Consider the following 20,475-nt stretch of genomic DNA (forward strand, 5'->3'; position numbering starts at 1 on the left):
CTGTAAATAAAAAGGACCAGCCCCAAGAACCGAACACCTCTTAGCGACGTACGGAGCCAAAGCATCCTCAAATCAAGTGACGGGAAGCCGAACGGGCCACCTGAGACTGCCTTTCAGGAGCATAGTCTATCTTGAGAAATACGTCCCACTCAAAAATATTGGTCCTCTGGTATAGACGAGCAGCGGGTTATTGCGGCTGGCACAAGACGCTGGACCCAGCTTTGCGGGCCAGCAGTCTGCTTTTTTTTTTTTTCTCTTCTTTTTGCAAGTTCCAAAACCTTTTTAACTCCTGTCTGGCTCGGTGCAAAAGCACAGATTTTTACTGTTCAGGGGAGAGAACAGGTCTAGCCTTACTTTAATAATTCGACACAGCTGAAACAACATGAAAAAAGCAGGCCCCATAGTTTCACCACTCCCCCACTACACCACCACCACCTTCACCGTTCCAGCGCTCTCCAAGCAGGACCGTTAAGCACTCCAGGGCCCCTTCAGCAAGAGGAATGCCAGGAATCCAGGCTGGGGGCGCTGAGGCTTTTTGTTCCATTATGAAGAATGATCTCGATGTGGAACTGCCAGCTTCGCAGTCAGAAATTCTTTTCCTATTTCCTCACCAAGCCAAGTGCCAAGAGCAGGTCAGTCTACTCCAGGCATCCCCCCATCCCTAAAACCGGCTCAAAAGCGTGCGCGCATCAAGGCAGGTCAGCCAACCTAGAAACCAACTGTCCCTGGCCCGCCACCGCGGGCAGAAGATCGGATGTTACTTGTTCCGATCAGTCTGACTGAGACCAACAACAACAAAAAATCAAAGCCTAACGCGGTTCCAGATTGTCCTACAGTTGGGGGCAATCCTATAGCTGAAGAGTCTTCACATACAGGCAGGAGCTCTCAGCTCCAAGGGCTCCACTCGCATTTTCTTTGTGACATGGGGCGTGGAGAGAGGGGTGAGCCCAGGGTCCTCTGTCTGAGTTTTCATCCTTTCAGATGGCTCTGGTATGTGGAGGCCTGCCAGCAGCAATCTGTTACTGAAATAAACCCCTGATAGCACTTCCAGATTCTCCTCCCCGGAGCTCAAAAATAAAAAATAAAAAAGTCTGTTCATTTCTCAGCTACTCGGGACCTACAGTTTGGTATTTAGGGGAAAGAACACGGGAGGAGGAACCCCAGACGTGGTCCTCGTTTCACTAGCAAACCTCCTTTTACCCGCCCTGTTGTGAACCCACGTTCGAGCCAGACGCGGGGTCGGTTTCCCCTCGCTGGACTATGAGGAAGACGCTTGCTGGTTTGCAAATTCCTTGAGTGCAATGAGATGCCAGCTCTCCCTGCAGGAATCCTGCCTGCGAAGGACAGCCAGATGGGCATATTTTAGCTGTCTTCTGCCTGTGCTCTACACCAAGGCACCCACCAAGATGCCAGCTCTCAGTGTGCCTGGATAGGCAATCGCTACAGGGCAATGCCAGAATTCAAGGACTGGACAGAACCCAAGGATGTGCGCAACGGGCTTATCTTATACCTAATTCTCCCTCAAACTTTCCTTGTTGGCCTCTCCAAGACGCTCTGCAGCTCCGCCGCCCCCAATGTCTCTGCCCTTTCCATCCCCTGCCTCCCGTCTTGGCAAAGATCATCGCCCCAATCCTCCCTCATTGATATTTGACCATCCGGTTCTTTCAAGCTCTCTCTGCACTAGGTTCGGTCTCCCATTTGCCTCAAACTCCTCTCCATTTAAAAATATGAATTGCGGTCTGATATCTAGGCACACAATGATGGACAGATAGCAGAACTACCCCCATTCGCCTGCTTCCTCCTTAGTCTCGATCCCTCGCCACGATTCCCCACGTATCCTATTGTTGTTCTGTGCTTTGTCCCAACCAGATTAATTAATTGCGACGCTCCTATGTGCTACGGAGCATCATGTGTACTCACCATGCCATATAATGTTATAATTTGCTAATAATGAATTCCCTCTGCTAAAATGCATTCTGAGGCTTCTTCAGACTTAAAAGCAGCTGAGTTACAAAGAGCCGTGCCAAGAGACCCCCGTGAAGTGGGAGCACCTGCATGCGGGCCTCTCTGGGTCCGGGGCTCTCCAACATTTCTGGTGTCGGCTGTTTCTCCAGAGCGTGGCCGTCTCGTGGGCCACCTGCCCTCCCATTCACAACTGCCTGCGTTACATCACCCTATTTACAACTGCAAGCCATTCCGCCAGCAACCACAGAAATTGCTTACGAGGAAAAGTCTTATTAGGTGACCCAATATATTTTTAGCTTTCTTTTCATGCAATCTAGCAGGGGGGAAACAAGGCATCTGTATTATGAGAGCGGCCAGTTCTCTGCAGATCACCTGGAGACCCGCGGACCGGCTCAGGATCCTCTGATCTGCATGACACTACTGGGACAATCCAGGTGCAATTGGAGTGCTTTTCTCTTGCCAGCTCCCTCTTGCCCTCCAGGCCCACTCGAGCCCTTTCCAGTGTCAGCTGCTGCTTCCTCGCTCACTTGATGGCCAGATCGGGGGGAGCCGAATGCTCCGCGCTCTGCAGGCGCTCGCCCGCCCCAACCCCTCCATTTCCGACACAGTCGGGAGCACAGATGAGTGGATCGACAGAGAGAGGACAGAGCCAATGAGTGGGACGCCCGTCTGAGACCTGGGGGGGGACCCGAGTCCAGTTCCCTCCCCGTCACAGTCCCGGTGATCTTGGGTGAGACCTTTTGTAGGTGTGCCGAGTTCCCAATAAGACCCGCAGGACTGGAAGAAGACAAGGAAGAAAGGGCATTTTAGCCGAAGGAACTTGGGAGGAAGCAAGACAAGGGGAACAAAATCCGACTTTCCTCCCAGTACCGTGTTGGGAGCTGCCCATCTTTCTGAAACGCTTTTTCGGGCACGTCTCCTCCCACCGCCGCAGGGACGGAGCCTGTTCCGGAAATTCATCAGTCAGGAAAAGCCGGCCTCCAATCGGCTGAATCCCAGCGGGGAACGCAAAGCAGGTGTCCACCCAGCGGTCCTGGGGAACAGGTCTTCCAAAGAGCTGTGAGGCCCCAGGGTACAAGTCAAGACTACTCCTAATGAAAAAAAAATCTCACCCTAATTTAAACTCTGCCTTCCACACTCCTATGTTATGCTATGACAGTTTTATTGGGGGGGATATTTTCTTTTTAAAGCCTTCACTCCCCTCGCTCTAGGGTTGGAAGGATTTCTTTATCTCCGTTTCAATGCTTCTTCTCCTCCTAGATGCAGTTCCCCCACCCCCTAAAAAAAAAAATCTTTCAAATTGACATTTCTGTGTCTTGCAAGGTTAGCAGCACAGAGTGGCTAAACCCTGGGCTCAAAGCATGTTCTAGACAAAAAACTCGTGGGATAATCCCATCCAACCGTGCTCTGGAGGTTATTCTTTTATCTGCCTGGCTTACGGCTGACTTCAAACTGATTTCATGTCAGGGCTCAGCTAGCCTACGGCCTCTCCATAGCAGGCGAGCTAGTTCCACTTATATAAGGCACTGGGTCCTTTCCAAGGTACCTGTGCTGGAGTCTGCATTGCTGAACAGCAACCCGTTTCCTCCAGAAGTGTTCAAGCTGTCTTAACTATTTAGCTGCAGGGCAGCTAATACAGACCTTGGTCCAATTCTTCCTTTAAAAAAAACAAATGAAGCCTACAGCCCACACATTATACCACCGATTAAACACAATCTAACTCGCCAAATACCATGGCACTCTTGTGCTTAATCATTGTGAGACTCCGAGTTCCCACAATGCACGGCTGAGCTTCCACCCACACAAGGAGGTGGAAGAGACATCCTGAAACCGGCCAAGAATAAACCTATTTGAGATGGCAAGTTCAAGGTAAATCCACCTTCCAGGATGGTATCTCTTTACAGCTTATTTAAAACAAAACTAAAAAAAAAAAAAAAAAAAATCTGTGAAATGCCATTTTTTGGTAGAGAACTGCTTAGTTTCCCACAAATTGCTAACAGACAATCCCTTTGTTCCAAAGAGCATATGCTGCCTTTAAGCCTGAGCAGAGATTTGGTCTGTCTGATGAAATGCTGAGACCTCGGCCCCCTCTGATCTACCCGCGCTCCTCCCAGCTGCTGACGGGGCTGATGCCATTCCAGCGCACACCCTGGAGGAAGCAGCCCGGCAGCAAACAGCTGATTGATTTTCACACCAGGAGAGAGGCAGGAGGGTGTGGTGTGGTGTGGCGGGCAATGGCCGAGCAGCGGGGAAGCATCCTGTTTGTACAAATGAACTTTACAGTGCTCTGCATCACAGATACCCATTCGGCGCGGCTCCTGTTTGCAACCACAGCGCTACTACTTTGTTTGCACCTCGAGAGCTCCTACCTGGAGACATCCCAGCACTTGGGCCAGAGCCTTGGCATGTAGGTAGGCAGATCCCCAATGGCTAAACCAGGAGCAAGAAGGTGCAGAGAAGGTAAGCCATGTACCCAGCCATCCGGTGAGTCAGTGATGGCAGACAGCAGAGATGGAGTGAATAATAAACTGCTCTCAGCCACCAGTGACTTTCAGGAGTCTCTTCAATCATCTAGGATGGAAGGATTTTAAATAAAGCACTCACTTTTCTATAGTTAGGCAGTAGAGTTGATGGCTGCTCATTAAATGCCAGGGATGACTAACCTAAAATATTACAAGTCGCTCTACGACGCTTTCTTACACCGTGGCCAGTCAAATGGGTACAGTCATTCCCTCACCCAGGAGGCAAGGTATGCCTAGGCTTTCTTTTTTATCATCTTGAAGAGCGCACTGACTGCATGAGAAGACCCAGGGGCACACGCATGCCTGAATATGAGTATTTGCTTGATCATATGCTTTATGCAAGGGCATAGCCCTGGATAAAAACGAGGCAGCGCATCTGCAAGACCAACGGCATCCAAACCCCAACCAGGGCCGAGTTCATCCTCCTGATCCACTCCGCCAGTTTTAAACTAACTACATCCCCTCTCATCCTTCTCAAAGAACCCAGCCTTCCTGGTATTAGAGGAGGAGGTGGGTATTTTTAGTATCTCCTGGATGAGTGGTGAACCACGCACACAGAGTATTTCGTGCCAAAGTATCCATACCACCAGGTTAAGGATATTCCTTTACAAGGGAGACATTCCTACGGTAGTGCTTCCCCAGCCAGGACAGCTGGGGCCTGGCAAAACCACTAGAGCTAGCGTGAGTGGGTGGATTGGGAAGAGTGACCCGAGCTGACTCCCAAAAGGGACTTGTTTCATTACCGGCCTGTTGTTTTATGATAAAACAACCTCCGTCCGATTTGATTGTCTCCCTCGGCAGCTTTCCCTTCAATTTACTCTTGTCCTCGGCTTTCGCCGATAGGTGCGGTTCTGCTCAAGTGAGACCAAAATGCTTTTGAGTTCCCACTGACAGGTCAAGGTTACCGCTCCTCAGTTGCTTTTAGATGAACAATGGCAAGGCAGTTCTGTTGCCCGTGGGTATCTACAATTGTCTGGGTACCTGTCTGCAATTCCTCTGTGCCAGAGACATTTATTTGTGAGGAATGAGAACACCGAATGCCACTCAGGCTCGAGTGCATGTGTCCCTGGGAACAGATTTACTTGCTGTACTCTCCAATTAACAAATCAGGAGTACGGCTGAGCGATGACACTCAATCCCTCTAGACGTTTTCCAGCTATGCCCTGGCATCTTGCTCCCACCGAGTCTGGGATTAGTCCCCTCTACAGTCATCTCATAGAGACTGCCAAGGACACGTCACCCCCAGACCTGTTCTTGCCTACCATGGCGTGCAAGCTGAAATGCACCACGCTCACCTAAGCTTTGCTGCGTTCCCAAATCAAATACCCCTTCCCTCAACAGGGGACATTGTGCCTTTAAGATCATTTAACAGCTGTGGGAGAGGAGGCATTTTTGCTTGTGTTGCTGATGCTCAAAATACTAGCCAGGGATACTTTAAGCAGGTCTGGAAAGGGCTCAAACAAGGAGAAAACACTGCCCTCCCCACACCCACATCTCCCTCCTATCCCATCCCCACCCAGCTGCTCAGAGCTGGACGACTGGAAGGAGCCACAGGCATTCTTTGGGGGTCACGTAAGGGTTAAAAATACCACCAGCTGGACCGCGAGATCAGCCAAAGCAGGAGAACAAGTGACAGATTGTCCCCCTCCCCGCTCCATTAAAGATGCCACATTCTGACGGGACACTCGCGCAGGAAATCTCCCTCCCCATTTCCACCCACATCCCAAAGCCACGGCCAGCAAAGCACACCACGACTTGAGTGGAAAGTTATGCTGGGGTTTCGGCCAGGCTGTCAGGTGCTGGACTACCATCAAAACAGCTCAGGAGACTTTGCACAGGAAGGGAATCTGGGGTTGGGCTCTGGGGACATTGTCTGCAAGCGCAGAAGCATGTTAATAGACTGGGCGGTTGTCGCTAATGCGCTGCTTCAAAAATAATGCGCTGGGTACACAGCTTAAATATTTTGACTCATCCTCCAGCAAATTTGTTGGCGTTCCTCAAGTTCAGGCTTGCAGTCCTGAAACCAGAGCGGACTTTCCTTTCCAAAGTATGCTAGAGGATGTCTCGACCCAGCGCGCAAAGATCGAAAGTCGGGGTGGCCATCCCACCGGTGGCGCGGGCAGCTTGTGTGCGTGGCATGTGGCATACTGGGGAGGGGGCAGAGTAGAAAGGCAGAGCAGATGATCGGGCAGGGGAAGGGGACTGAGTGGCACTTGAGGAGGGCATGGGACTCAATTTATGGCACGCTGGCCAAAAAAGTGGGCCTCCGCTGGTCTAAGGGATACCCCCTGCTTCGGATTACCTGCGGCGTGAAGTCCTTTAGAGAGGAGCAGAGCAAGAGAGCGTCCCTTGGGAGCTGGGGAAGCCCTTTGCCTACTGCCCTAGAAGTTGAGCCCACGAATGTCACGGTCGACTGCAGCACAGACAACTTAAGGGATGAAATGCCATCGTGCAGCCATCCTGGAAGTGAAGCCCTTGAACTGCTGTTTCACATTGTCACCCAGAGCAGCTCCTGTATCCAAGCCGGGCTTCTCTTTGCCACTGCATGCCTTTCAAACCATCTGGGGACAACAGGACCTCTACTCAGAAACCCCGCTTTTCAAACAGGAGTTTTGACAACAGTGCACTTTCTGGCTATGAAGGCGAGTGAGCTACTTTTGGGGGCAATTCCAGTGTCCCACTGGGAGGCTTGGTAGATGGCAGCATTGCGACTCTTACCCTGCGGCATGGTTTACCCTCGATCAAGGCACCCGATGGCTTTGGGTACCAAAATCCAGGCACTCCCGAGCTTGCAAGAGAGCCCTTCTCTCTCTGGAAAGCGGCATGGTTTTGGGCAGTGGTCCCCAAAGACCTCACGTGCCACATCTAAAACACAGCGGTTCCAGGCCAGCTACCTTCACAACTGCAATCTGCATAGTTATCACGGATTATTTCCCCTGCGCCATCATTTTATCCAAATGCCGTCCCCTACAACAGTGGTTCTCACTCCACCGGTGACAGATGTACCCAGAGCAAGAACCTCTGGCGTGCAGGCCCAAGAAAGCCAGCCTCGAGATCAGAAGTCAGGCCTGTCCGTGCCGCTGGGGGGGAAGCGCCTAACCTTTACGAGCCTCAGCTTCCTGGTCTTTTAAAATGCAGCTACTCCAACTGATTGATTTGAGCACCTCGCACGGCAGCGTGAAGACTACTGAATTTCTGCAAAGCTCATCGAAAATGGAAAGCACTACGCAAGTGCTCGTTATTAGCAACGCTGGTATATCTGCTAATGACAATGAGGCAGTCTCCCACTCAAAAGGTTAAGAGAATAAGACAAAGAATGATGAAGTGAGCAGCCGCTCTCTTGCCCAAAGGGAGGGGTTGTGGTATATTTTGTGCACACTTGCGTGTGGGTGGACAGAGCTTGCTGGGCGAGGGAGGGAGGTTGTGCTTGATAGTTGCCAAATCCGTAGCCTATCTCCTTTTACACGGGACAAAGGGGAGAGCTGAAAGGGATTAAGAGAGAGCAGCATCTGAACGGAAAGATGACTAACAGTTTATGGTTTTACCCCTCTGACTGCATCATCAGCCCGCGTGGGAATCCTACAAAGAGGGTGCTCCAGGCACGAACGATCTCCGAGCCCCCGGCGACCCTACCTGCTCTACGAGATCAAATGGAAGCACTTTTTGAACGACTGCCATCTAGGGATTTCTCTCTCTCACATGCACACGCTCAAGTTCAAACTTTATTGGCATGAAAAGCAAACGTTGCCCAAGTTGCAAAGCCCTGTAAATTGAGAAACTCTGGCTTCAAATAACCTGCCCCTAGGGCTTATTGCAAAAGTGAAGGGCTGCGGCTGCTTGGGATCTGGGCGAACGTTCACATTTATCCCAATATGGTCCGACTGTTCCCGTTTCGTCTACCGAGTCTGCAAAGAGGTGGCAGGGAGCCCACCCCGAAGGTCCCACCCAGCCGGGCCTCGAGAGCTGTACTCGTGTCACGATTGACAAGTGGCAGACCAGCGGCAGGGAGGTCAACTGGGGCTCTTGCCCTTGGCATTTCCCCGCACACAGCTTAACTCCTCTCGTGCTCACTGAGCCCTCGCAAAGCTCATTTGGGCAGCCGGCACGGCAGCCTGAGCATTCCTCTCTCCCCCTCTGCTTTACTGCAGTAATTTCTCCGTAACTGAGAAAAGAGGGGGGAGCAAGAAAGGTGGAAAGTCCTTTGTTGCAGCTGGATATTGCTGGCTTGAATATAATGATTTAGCCAGCAACTTTAAACCACCGTGGAGCAGATGTTTTGGCCCCCCCGTCCTTTACGACGGGCTTCCTCGGCAGGAAGAGATAGTGAATTTCTTGAGATGAAAAGATTTCTCCGGCAGCTTCCTGCTCTCTCCCTGGGGTAACGATGGCCAGGAACGGGGTCTTTGTGGAAACCAGGGCCCAAGCCGTTAGGCCTTGCAGGGCACGGTATGGGACCACGATTCCCTTTAATTAACCCTTTGTCTCCACTACCTGGCCTTCTGCCTACCCTCCTTCAAACTACCCCCGGGCACTCTGATCGCCGCACTTTCATCTGAGCGGGGCAAGATGGAGGAGTCGTCTCTGCAGCACGGAGATTTTCCCCAGGCGCGTTATGCCCCGATAGGGATTTCAATGGTTAGTCAAGTGCAAGTGCACAAATAAAGCCTAGCTGCTTGTGCCAGGCATAAACAGGCCTGGGCTTGTAGATGCTCCTTTGTTACCGCTCTCACGGTGTTCAAGGAGGGGTCGGGCCAATGTATGCACCTGGGGGTAGAGGCGCTAAGTATTTACTGTCCTGAGATGCAGATGGGGCAAGATCTTGAATAGCAACACAATAGATCTGGGCTGTTGGTTTCTCTGTGCAAGGCCACTGGAGTCCGTTCTGGGTCTGGACGACTCCTTGTCTCTCCTTCCACTATTTGAATCGGGACCAATTTTCAGGCAATCATCTTGATTATTATTATATCAACAAATGAGATGCTCTCTCAGGTTCTCTTTGGGACACAATTCTTCAGACTCACTCAGACGTGACTTCTGGGCTCCCTTCTCAGTGCCGCGTTGAAAGAGAAAGCAGCTTGCCTAATTTCTAGTCTAATCTTTCCCATAAGACAGACGGACGGACAGACCGACATTTCTCTCAATATGCAAAACCGCACTGAAATGCTACTTAGGAAAGATAAGTACTTCTCTGCTTTCAAGCATCACTTTATTGTGTAGAAAGGAGAAAAGGGTTATTTTGGTAACATTTTTCAAGCAAGGGTTTCAATGCTTCAAAACAAAAGTGTTCTCTACTTCGCAGATCAAATCAAAAACTGGAGAGAAAGTAAGAGACCTGCCCAAGGTTGCAGAAGACAAACAGCAAAGCCCAAGACAAAGCAGCCAGCACTATCCACAGGCAAGATGCTAAACTGGTGGTCCTCACCGTCTTTTTTATACGCCTGGCGCCCCTCGGATAACTCTTAGCTCTTCCTCGTTTTTTTGAGTACGGAAAAATAACAGAGCAATTCTCGTGGCAAAGAACTCAGAAAGATCACAACAGGTCAGGACGTTTCTGGATTCCTATTTGAAATCTCTGGGTTTATCCCGGGAATCGCGTGTAGGCGCCTGCACAGCTAACACTGCTAATGTTGTCTCTTAAAAGGACCTCACGGCTCCCCGGTTGAGAATCACTGGGCTAACATTGGTTGGACAAACTTTGAAAAACATTTGCAGTTTGGAGCACGGTAAAGCGGGGGGAGAGGATTGCTCGGTGAGAACTGGAGGCCAACCCGTCTCTGCCCGGACTGCTTCCCGGGAAAATCTAGGATTCCTCTTCAGCACGGGGCAGAGACCATCTTTGTTCATCACTGCCTGTCCTAACAAAATGCTGGCTCGTGCCTGGACCTCTTAGATGGTGTTACTATCGTTAAGCAATGATAGTCGTTTACCCATCTTTTACAGTCTTACAAGGAGAGACTGGTGCCTTTTGGCTAGGATAAAGCAGCCACAGGCTACATTATTCAAAGCATAGCAACTCCTTTCCTATTGCTGGGAGGGAGGGAGGGAGTAGGGAGATTGAAATACAGGATCCTGTTATTCTGCAAGGCACCTGAACAGGCACAAAAAAGTAGGTACTGGATGATGTTTCTGCAGCATTTCAGGTCTGCAAGTCTGGTCCAGCTCACGCCTGCCACGCTTAAAGGGGAAAGCTGCTACACTTAGCGGAAATCTAACCTTCGTTTGAGTTTAGTCCTTATTAGCATGGAAATCCCAGTCTAATGACACTGAGAGCAGAAAAAGTAGAGGAAAAAATGCCCCAAATCAAGTCATGCTTGCAACTACCACTGGCCAGTGTTGCTTGCCAGTCACGTCAAAAAGTTTCTGCTGGTGCAGAAAGAGCACTTACAGGTTGCAAAATCTTCTACAGGAGGAATAAAACAACTCGACCTCACAGAAAGGCTTAGGCGTGTTTACCTGTACTGACTCAGCCTGACTTTCTCCACAGCAGAATGGCGCCCGGCGTGCTCCTGCAATACAACTGTGCGCCAGGGTGGTCCGAACAGCGCTGGAACCAGTTAGACAGGACTGAATCACCACCTCCAGATTTGCTCTCTGCAGAGAGCTCAAGCGCTAGAGAGAATATAATGATGTATCCGTGGGGTATAGACGCTCCAAAAATAAACGGTGGTCTTCAACTGGAATGGCAACCCAAGTTCAAATGGCAGCCAAGACAAGGCAACCTGGCGGTTTACTCGGGGTGCCGGCTCCATTTCAGCCTAGCAGGCAGTCGGGGACTCACCCAAGCAGAAAGCCAGGCTCCCTTATTTCCAATACTATTTTGATCTAAGTTGACAACCTGCTTTCTTTGCGGTGTGATCATACTCTAGGGCTAGCCCAAGTTAATCAGCTGGATTGAGACTCATTAAACCAGTGTTTCCCAAACTTTGGGGAAAAGTGAGGTAGCCCCTCTCACCCCTACTTCAGCAGCTGCTTGCGATCTGGCCACTACCGCTTCCCCTCACTGCCAACTGCCGTGGCCTTTGGTCGTGCCCCCCACCAAGGGGGTGCACCCCATACTTCGGCATCCCCCTAAAGACACAATGCTTTAAGTAACCTGCTACCTTCTTCTGTAAAGCAGGAAAGCCTGCTCCTTTCTATCCCAAAATGCTATTCCTTCTCGGATCACTGCAGAAAAACAGCAAGTCCCTTGCAAAAAGCAACTCTGGTGACATCAGACCTTCATTGCAAAAACTCCCTCGGTTCCTCCTAACGAGACACTGCGATGGTAAAGAAGGCTTCCTTTGGGCGAGTTTTGGGGAGTGCACCCCAGCTTTTCAGCTGGATAAATTAACTCAGAAAAACCTGCTCTCCCATTCACCTCCCTCAAACCTCGTGGTGACACGGGCAAGGGAGGGTTTCAAATGGACAAGGTGCATAAGTGTTAGGAAGCAGCACCCCGGTGCGCCCAGCTTTTGTTTGCAGTGTGCTCTCGGATGGAGCAAACACGGTGAGCGTTTGCTGGAAGAACATACTCTGGAAAGTCTCAAGAATAAATCTACTTGTGAATCACCCTGCTTGGTGCCTGGAGGCCACAGGTTTCAATAACTCTCCTTGACCAGGATTACTCCAGCTCTGCATACACTGGGGCTAGCAGGGCCCACCCTAAAAGGCTGCATTAGCAGTCCGGATGGGTGCTCCAGGGATGCACCTATTCTGCACCCCTTTTACCAATGTGTTTATACAAACACTACACCAGTGGTGCTCAACCTTTTGGCCCTGTGGGCCAAATGAGTGGCACAGGGCTCAGCTAGGGGCCAGAATGGGCCCTGGCACTGCCCCCTCCTGCCTCCTGGGATTGGGCACCAGATCCAGTGCATGGGGCTCAGGGCTCCTCATGGGTCCAGAGATTTGGCAGCAGAAGAGTGGTGCCACCAGCCACATCTGGGCATGGGCACAGCTCCACCGGCCGGATCTGGCCCACGGGCTAGAGGCTGAGCACCCTTGCACAACACTAAGACACTGCGTGTATTTTTCTCTTCTGGACAGATGCACAGGAATTGCATCTCCAGTTCCCCAGCCATCAAACCCTGTGAAAGATTAGCTCTGCATTCATATGCAGTTCCAAGAAAACAGAGCTGGGGCATTGCCGCATGTCTCTAAAGGCTGGCCCCACACAGAGTTTCACCTGCGTCACCTCCGATGCGGAGATGAGGCATCGTTTTGAGGCCATCAGTTGACAGCAGATGTCAACACCAAAATGAAAAACCCCTCGTCCTTTCCCGAAAGGACTCTCCTTCCCTGGCTTCTCCCCAAGCAAGTCAAGGGCAGCAGCGGTGTGATCTTAGACGCTTCCTACCTGCAGTGAGACCAAACCTCATTACTGTTCAATTTTTTGAACCTGAAGGGAAATGTAATGATGCACGACCCCGCAGCAAAGCTTTGGGGCTGAGGAAAGATCAATCTGCTGTGCACGAATGCATCTCAGCTCGGGAACTAAACTCTCGAACCACGGAAATGAACCAAAACATTGTTACTCGGCCTGGAAAACAGGGCCTGGAGAGATTTCCCTTCGCGGACCCTCTGGGGTGTTAATGTGGCCGACACACTCAGATTCCTTCCTCCCATTGTTCGGACTTCCCATGAGCTCAGCGAGAGCTGGACGGACGGCTCACCCTCCCCCACTGCAAAGCCTGCCTCCAGATTACAACTTCATCGGCAAGCCATGAACTTGCGAAACTCGGGCTTGTGCTCGGGAAGTTTCCCGTTGGGCTACTCGAGTCCCGCGCCCGGGAGAGGCAACGTTTATGACTTTAGCTCCGTTGCCTGCTGCTTTCCAGACCAGCCATGGGGCACGCGTCCAGGATCATCTGGCTTGTGGGGATCGGAGCGTAGATCAGGCCTCGTGCTCTCGCCTGAACTCTCCCAACCCCTTTGCCAAGTCTATGGGGGAGGAAGGACTCTGACCCTGCTCCCTGGAACGGACAGTTTAAAGACACATTTTTCTAAAGGTTTGCTCTCCGTGATTTCATCCTCTCCCCACAATTCCCAAGGCAGGCTGTTTCATTACTTACTCACTCATCCCAATGCACATTTAAACAATATAGGAAAAGACTGTCACCTCTCGCGTCCGGGTTGACATGTGGGACATCCTTTTGCCTGCAGAAGCTAACCATTACATTAGGCTTTAAAAAGCATCTGCTGTGCAGCCTTCATCGCTGGTGCTAGTCATGTTGGCTCGTTCAGGAAGAGGTTCTCGGTCTAACTATCAATACGCTGTCAGCTTTCATTTTCCCCTTGGTTTTCTTCTCTTAATTTTCACATAGCAGAAAACTAAGGTTTCTGCTACTTCAATTTTTCAGTAAACTTCCCGCAAGCAAAGACCCCCAAACCAGCTGTGCCTCAAGGCCCCTGAGACTAACAATGATTGCAGAGAAGGAGGCTTCTGCACTCCCTGCATGGCAGCGGTTTTGGCCTCTTGCACGCTGGTCACCACTGTTTTACTGGCACAGCTTCACCATCGAGATCTGGACCGTTTAGAAATAATGTCTTCTGACGTCATAGCTCCCAGCTCATCTCGCTCTCCACGCCAGCGAGTGTAGCACATCCTGCTCCATTTAACACTAATGTCTACTCAAAACTGCCCAACCAAGAGAACGAGCTCCGCTATACAGCAAGGGTTTTCCATTTGTCCAGGCGTAGTTACTTTGCCTGTGAACAAGCTTACTGAGGGATCAACAAAGCCCGATTTAAATCCCTTCCAGGACACATCAAAGAAGCCAACAAGCCACTCTGATCTTGAAACAGGACTGGCCACAAACAGGTTCAAGCAGTGCAACTAGACTGGTTGAAATCCGCACCTTTGGTTGTGCCAAGAAAAACCTTTAATTCCCAAACAAGGCCAAAAAAAAGGTCTGCGACTCGCGTTGGTGTGATGGCGTAACAGAGACATTATCCGTCCGAACGGGATCAATTAACCGTGTGATGAAAAGTAAATGGCTGTTAAAACATTCCCCCTATCGTTGCTAGTCACTGAGCAGCAAGATGTAAATCAGACCAATCACCAGCCGTGGAGCGCATCAGCGATGGAGGCTTCACAGCAAGAGAATCTCTTAAGCGGCATTAAGTTAATTAATGTAGTGTGACAGTACAACCTGACATCATAATGCCGCATCAAGTCCAACTCCCTAAACAACTTTCTCTCTTTAGGCTCGTTTAAAAGGTCCGCACTGAAAGCCTGAGGTGCTCCAGTGTTTCTCTACTGGCAATGTAAAGGCCCTTTTGGAAAAACTGGTGAGACAAAAGCACAGACATATCCCACCCACCCATAGCTTAGCACTGTCTGTCTGCCATTTCAACTGAAGGCCAACATCTGGAGCAGTGCCGTGCAGCCCAGAGCTCCTGAAGGACAGCTGGGATTCTGGGGTTGTACCGACATCCACTTCAAGAGACACCGACGGATCTGTACTGAGCATCTCGGAAGATACAGAACAGATGATTCAAATAATGTCAAGGAAGCAAAGCGCTCTTCCTCGCCAAAAAGTGCATACGAGATCTAAAAAGCCAAGAGAGGACACTGTCCTAATACCACGCACAGCACAAGGAGCAAACTTCTCACGACAGACCACAGAGGAGCCATTTCCTTTTAAGACTTGACATGCTTCCCGGCGGGGCCCACGCATTGTACAAAGCCAAGCACAGAGGTGGGTTTTTAATATCAAACCGCAGAGTGATGCTAGCTCGGGGAGTGCAGGTTCTGCTGCGGGAGCGCCAAAGAGCACGCAGCGCAGCCAACGAGCTGCTAACGAGAAAACATGCATCATGAGCGCTTACCTTGAAGTCACCCAACTGCTGGTTGATGGTTTCCACCTCCGTTCCCACGACCCACTGCAGTGCCTCGTTCTCCTCCGCTGCCTCCGTCATGTGGTTCAGCTCTCTCAACCGGTTATAGAAGTCCTCGACACGAGCCAGCGTCGTCTCAACCTGCTCTTGCCGATTTTTGCCTCTTTCTGTCAGTTTGCTGCACTGCTTGTTCAGAGTCTCCAGTTCTCGTTTCAGTCCTAATAAATCGGGGCTCCCTTCTTCCTCTAGCATTTTCTTGCATTCTCCTTCAGAGGCTTCAATGTCCGACTTCAGCCCCCGGAGCTTGCCCACGAAAGCGCGAACATCCTCGGCTTGAGACTGGAGGCTGTCGATATCTCTCCCGATGGCACCCATGCCATCGAGCTCATCGTCGAGATCTGCCAGTTGAGAGAACATCTCCCGGACGTGGTTGTTAAACTGGCCTATTCCCTCAAGCTTGTTCTCCATGAGCGTACAGCATTCGCTGACTTTCTGCTTCACGGTTTTGAAGTCCTGCTGGGCCACTTCGGCTTGGAGTAAGAGCTGGGAGCAGTCGGATCCATCTGGCGCGTCTTCCACCAGGCCCCGAGTGAAGTTCCTCAGATAGTCCACTTGTGGCTCCAGGGCCTGGAGCACTTCCTGCTGCGCCCTGAGCTTCTCCAAGTTCTTGTTGCTGCAAGCTTGTGGGCCCAGAGCATCGTAGATCTCCATCTGGTGCTTGGCCCCTTCCAGCTTCTTCTCGATGTTCTTGAAACTTTCTTGGAACTCCTTCAGCCTCTGTGACATTTCTTCAATGGACCCGGTCTTGGCTTGCAGCTCCTCCGTGATGACGTCCATCTTCTGGTTGATCCCTGCTTTCTCATCCCGGATGTCGTCCTCATCAGTCTGAGAGGCGTCTATCAAGATATCAGCAGCGCTGTTAAGCATCTCCAGCAGCGAGCGGCGTTTCTCCACATCGCCGAGCAGCGCCTTGGATCTCAGCAGGGTTGCCTCCAGCTGCACGGGGTCCAGCGTTACTTCCAGCTCTGCCATCTTGGCTTTGCAGTCCTCCACCCAGGGCAGGAGGTCTTCCGTGTGCCGCTGGTACTTCTGAGCCTTTTGCAAACAGTCTTTGAGGCTGGAGTGTCTATCGGCAACCTGTTTGCTGAGCTCGTCCCAGTGCGTTTTGAGGCCAACCAGCTGGTTTTGCAAGGAAGTCTTTTCTTCCCCAGGCTGGACAGAGAGAAGCAAAGACTCTCCCTCAGCCACAATCATCTCGTAGGAGCCACTGTGCTGATTGAGGCTCTTCTGGAACTCTTCCTGCTCCTGGATTTGACCCTGAAGCTTCTCCAGCTTAGCAGAAATAGGCCGGCTCTGTGCTTGCTGGCACAATTTGTCATCCAGCCAGGTCCTGAGCTCATCAAACATGTGCTGGAACTGCTGGGAGCTCGCGAGCGCAGTCTGCAGTCGATTCATCCGGTCGGCTGAAACAGAAATAAGATTACAATGCCACAATGAAGCTGGAATCAAATAAGCAAAGCAAAACCATTTTAAAACCTCCTGAACATGAAAGTTGTGTTTTGATTAATGGGAACGAGCTCTTTCCATTGCATCACTGGCCTTTTGCTCATGAGGTCATGAACGTCTTGACTAGAATGGTTAAGCTCTTTTTTGAGGGGGGTTACGAGATCTTTGTGACCCATCTGCGGGTGGAAGAAAGTGCTCTGAGTTTAAGGATGCCCGGTGCGTCTTTCCCATTTCTCACACAGGAGATTGGGACTGGGGTCTTTTCAGACCCAGTCAACCCTCCACGCGTGAGGCCTATCCTCTCTGTTTTCACTCCCAGGGCTTGGCGGTATGGTCTGGGAATTAAAACCATACCTCCTTTGTGGCACTACACAGACCACTTCACTTTGGCCTTCTCCAGCCCTCCTTTCCAACTTAAAACCATCACAAAAGAGCCTTCCTCATGATCCCTAAGCACGGACAGAGCAGCCTTTTGTAAAAGAGCGGGGAAAGAAGCTGAATGCCGCTGCTTCAGCTGCTACAAGGGACTGCCTCATGACGTCTCACCTGCCAGGTCTTCGAGCCCTTTGAGAGGAAGGGCCACCGTCTCCAGACGCTTCCTCAGCTCATCCTTGAGGTACTGCTCCCCGATCAGGACTGACAGCTCATCACAGAGGGTCTGCGCTTCTGCAATCTCCTCTTCCAACTGCTCCAGGTCGGACCGGATCTCGCTCGTCTCCTCCAGTTGCTGCTTCACTGCGTCTGGCTGGGTGCTGATGGCAGACTGGCTACTCAGTCGCTGCCCAACTGCCTTTACCTTTTCTGACAAGCCCTGCAACAGCTCTTGGTACTGGGTGCTCTTGACTATGGCTTGGTCAATTTGGCTGGAACGGGAGTTGAGTTGGTCAGTTAGCTCAGACCATTTCCGATTGACCCCTTGGAGCTCCTCCCGCACCTGGCTTGCAGATGGAGAAAGGTCTCCAGGGCCGGTTAGTATTCCCTGGGCTGCCTGATTCAGCTGCTCATGCTGCTGTCTGCGAGCTTCAAATTCCTTCAGCATAAACTGGAACAGAAATAACGTGAAAATGTTTGTATAAATGTGACAGGTCCAAATACACACAATCAAAACAGCACAGGCCTCTGGGGCTTTGAAACAATCCAAAGAAACACTGGAAACGAACCAGGAAACTCCTGGGATAGGAGGGCAACAAAGACCTCAATTTATAATAGTGTTTCAGCTTTAAAAAATTGGAAGGATCCATGAATGTCTGTATAAAGTATCCGCTTCCTTCCCATATTCATCCCACTACTGTCCAACGTAACATTAGCCGGCTGGACAAGGAGATCCAATTATGTTAACGGGGATATTTTGTGGTTTGGCCAGTTATGGGCATATTAGCAACCTAATTTGTAATTACAGGTAAGTAGGCAGAGAGGAGGCTGACAGGCAGGTTTCTCTGCCAAAAGGGCAGTATGAACAGGCCCTGCATTACATCAACGGTGATCTTTTTAGAGAGTGGAATTGCTTTTAATAGAGGACAAATGAATCAGTGCTGAGTCAAGCCTCCCTGTGCAGAGAAATGAGATCAAGAACTGCACCCACTTCGCTGCTGTGTGGTGTGGTCTGCACCCAACATGTTTCAAGGCCTTTGAGAAGAGATGGTGGAGTCAGACCCTCTCAATTAGCCCCCTGCTCTCCAGTACTCACTGTACAAGGGGATACATGGCAGGGCACTTTTAATACAAGAACAAGGTTTAACATACTAACTCAGCAGGCTCTGTAGCAGAAGGTGTCTGCATGCTATGCACATGCAAATGCACGCGCATAAACATAGGGCCCATTTACACACGTGTTTTAATGCGCACTAGCCTATTTTAAAGTGCATGAAAGTGGCACTAAAAACCGTGCGTTAAAATAGACTAATGTGCATTAAGCATCACTTAAAACCTGTGGGCATTTATACACATACTTTCTGGTCCTGCGACGTGCCGGAGATCCGCCACTTCAGAGCAGACTCGATTAATCGAGTCTGCCCTGCACGCGAGCTGACACGCACTGCGCTGCATCGTGTGCAGCTGTACAAGCAGCAAAACGCACATCAGCGTGCAGGACATGGCAGCGGCGCACTTTTGAACTAAAGCCCCTTCTATGCGTTCCAGCTCGAAAGCACGCTGCTGCTATTTTCTCAGTGCTGACGCGCATTTTGCCACTTGTACAACTGCAAGCATCACTTATACAACAGCGGACATTTCGCCACTAATGCAACTCTGAAAAGTGCACTGCACTGTGGCGCTTGCATGTGTAAAAATGCCCCGTGTGCTCTTTAGTTAATGTGCATCAAGACAGGCTAACACGTGTTTTCCTCACAACGAAGGTACTAGGTTTAATGCGCATTAACAATGCACGTTAATGCACACGTAGATGCACCCATAGTATAGAAAATACATGGAAGAACTCATCAGCCACAGATGAGGTAACGCAGCTTGCAACTACTTGCTATAGAGCCTGGAAGTGCTCCATCCTCCTCACACAAAGGAGGCACAAGGAAGCTGCCTCTCTCACCTGGACCTGCTGCTTTTGTGCGTTCAGCATGTTGGGATCAATGGACAGGGGTCCCAGCACACTCATCATTAGCTCCTTCTCCATCAGCCACGGGCGCAGCTGGGCTTCGGCTGCCTGGAAGCTCGCTAGCTGATTTGCCGATTCCTCCAGCTTCTGCTGGCGCTCGGCTGTTACTTGATTGGCTCGGTCCCACCTGGAACCTGAAAAGACGACACAGAACGGAGCCGGTAACGTTGCTGCTCCGGGGAAACACGCCTCTCGATTTAAGAGCTTCCATTTCCTCATTGCTAGTTTGTCACTGGAGATCTCCCCCGTTTAAGAGGGAAGCTGTGGTGTAATCTTAAAGCAATGTCTAATATTCCAGCATAATCTCGGTGAAACATATAATAACAGCCTCAGCCCCGTCAAATATTATCCAATTTGAACTTGCGCTCAGGACCCCAGCATTCTCGGCAATCTTATCACCGATTTCCAAGACTCTGGACGAATCATTGAAACTTTCCTCTCCTTCAGATTCCCCCTCTGTTAAACCAAGATAATCTAATGCTTATCAGACTTTGGAAAGCACTTTGTCATTCCTAACAACTGGTCAGAAATGTTTCTTTTCTAAGATAAAGCCATCATGGTGAGGCAACAGCTATCTAGAGCATTGCAACTAAGCATGGGATTTTACTGTCAGCGATGAAACTTGCCCTTAAAAAAAATGATTTCACTCAAAAAAAATGAGTGATTTAGTTGGACATTTTCTAAGGTAATTTAAGAAAGCAAACTCTCTGAAACACCTCTCTCCCATGCAGGTTTCATTAACTGAGACTCAGCTCGTCTTGAAAACACTCTGTGTACCTAAGGCCTTAAGGTACACTCTTTAATTTCCTGAATTTTTAATTAGAAGCGACTCTGTTGTTCTATGACTCCGGGATCGTCCTGGAACTTCGGGTCACCCTCAAAGGATGTTCAGAGGCACCTAAAAACCATGCTAAGTCCCTAGGGCACTTACTAAGATCCTCCTGCATCTTCTTCCAGCTTCCTGCTTCTGGAGAATCAGGGTACTTCTCCAGCAAATCAGAAAGTGCCTCCTTCACCTTCTGGATTTTCCCTGAATTCTGTTCCAGCTCAGCCAGG

The 20,475-nt window shown here is 50.4% G+C and overlaps 1 protein-coding gene across 1 annotated transcript in view; it reads right to left on the minus strand.

Annotated features, from left to right (window-relative positions):
* The window catches only part of MACF1 (microtubule-actin crosslinking factor 1), a 223,459-nt gene that overhangs the window by 60,193 nt on the left and 142,791 nt on the right, over nucleotides 1–20,475 (minus strand). Inside the window, exons 50-53 of the mRNA XM_025198710.1 lie at nucleotides 20,351–20,475; nucleotides 19,354–19,553; nucleotides 17,358–17,853; nucleotides 15,297–16,768 (exon numbers count right to left, since the gene is read on the minus strand). The exon at nucleotides 20,351–20,475 is cut by the window's right edge and continues 3 nt beyond it. Coding sequence (XP_025054495.1) covers nucleotides 15,297–16,768; nucleotides 17,358–17,853; nucleotides 19,354–19,553; nucleotides 20,351–20,475 — 2,293 coding nt within the window. The remainder of the gene's footprint in view (nucleotides 1–15,296; nucleotides 16,769–17,357; nucleotides 17,854–19,353; nucleotides 19,554–20,350) is intronic.

Source organism: Alligator sinensis, unplaced genomic scaffold (genome assembly GCF_000455745.1).
Source record: "Alligator sinensis unplaced genomic scaffold, ASM45574v1 scaffold337_1, whole genome shotgun sequence".
In the NCBI taxonomy this organism is placed as follows: Eukaryota; Metazoa; Chordata; order Crocodylia; family Alligatoridae; genus Alligator; species Alligator sinensis.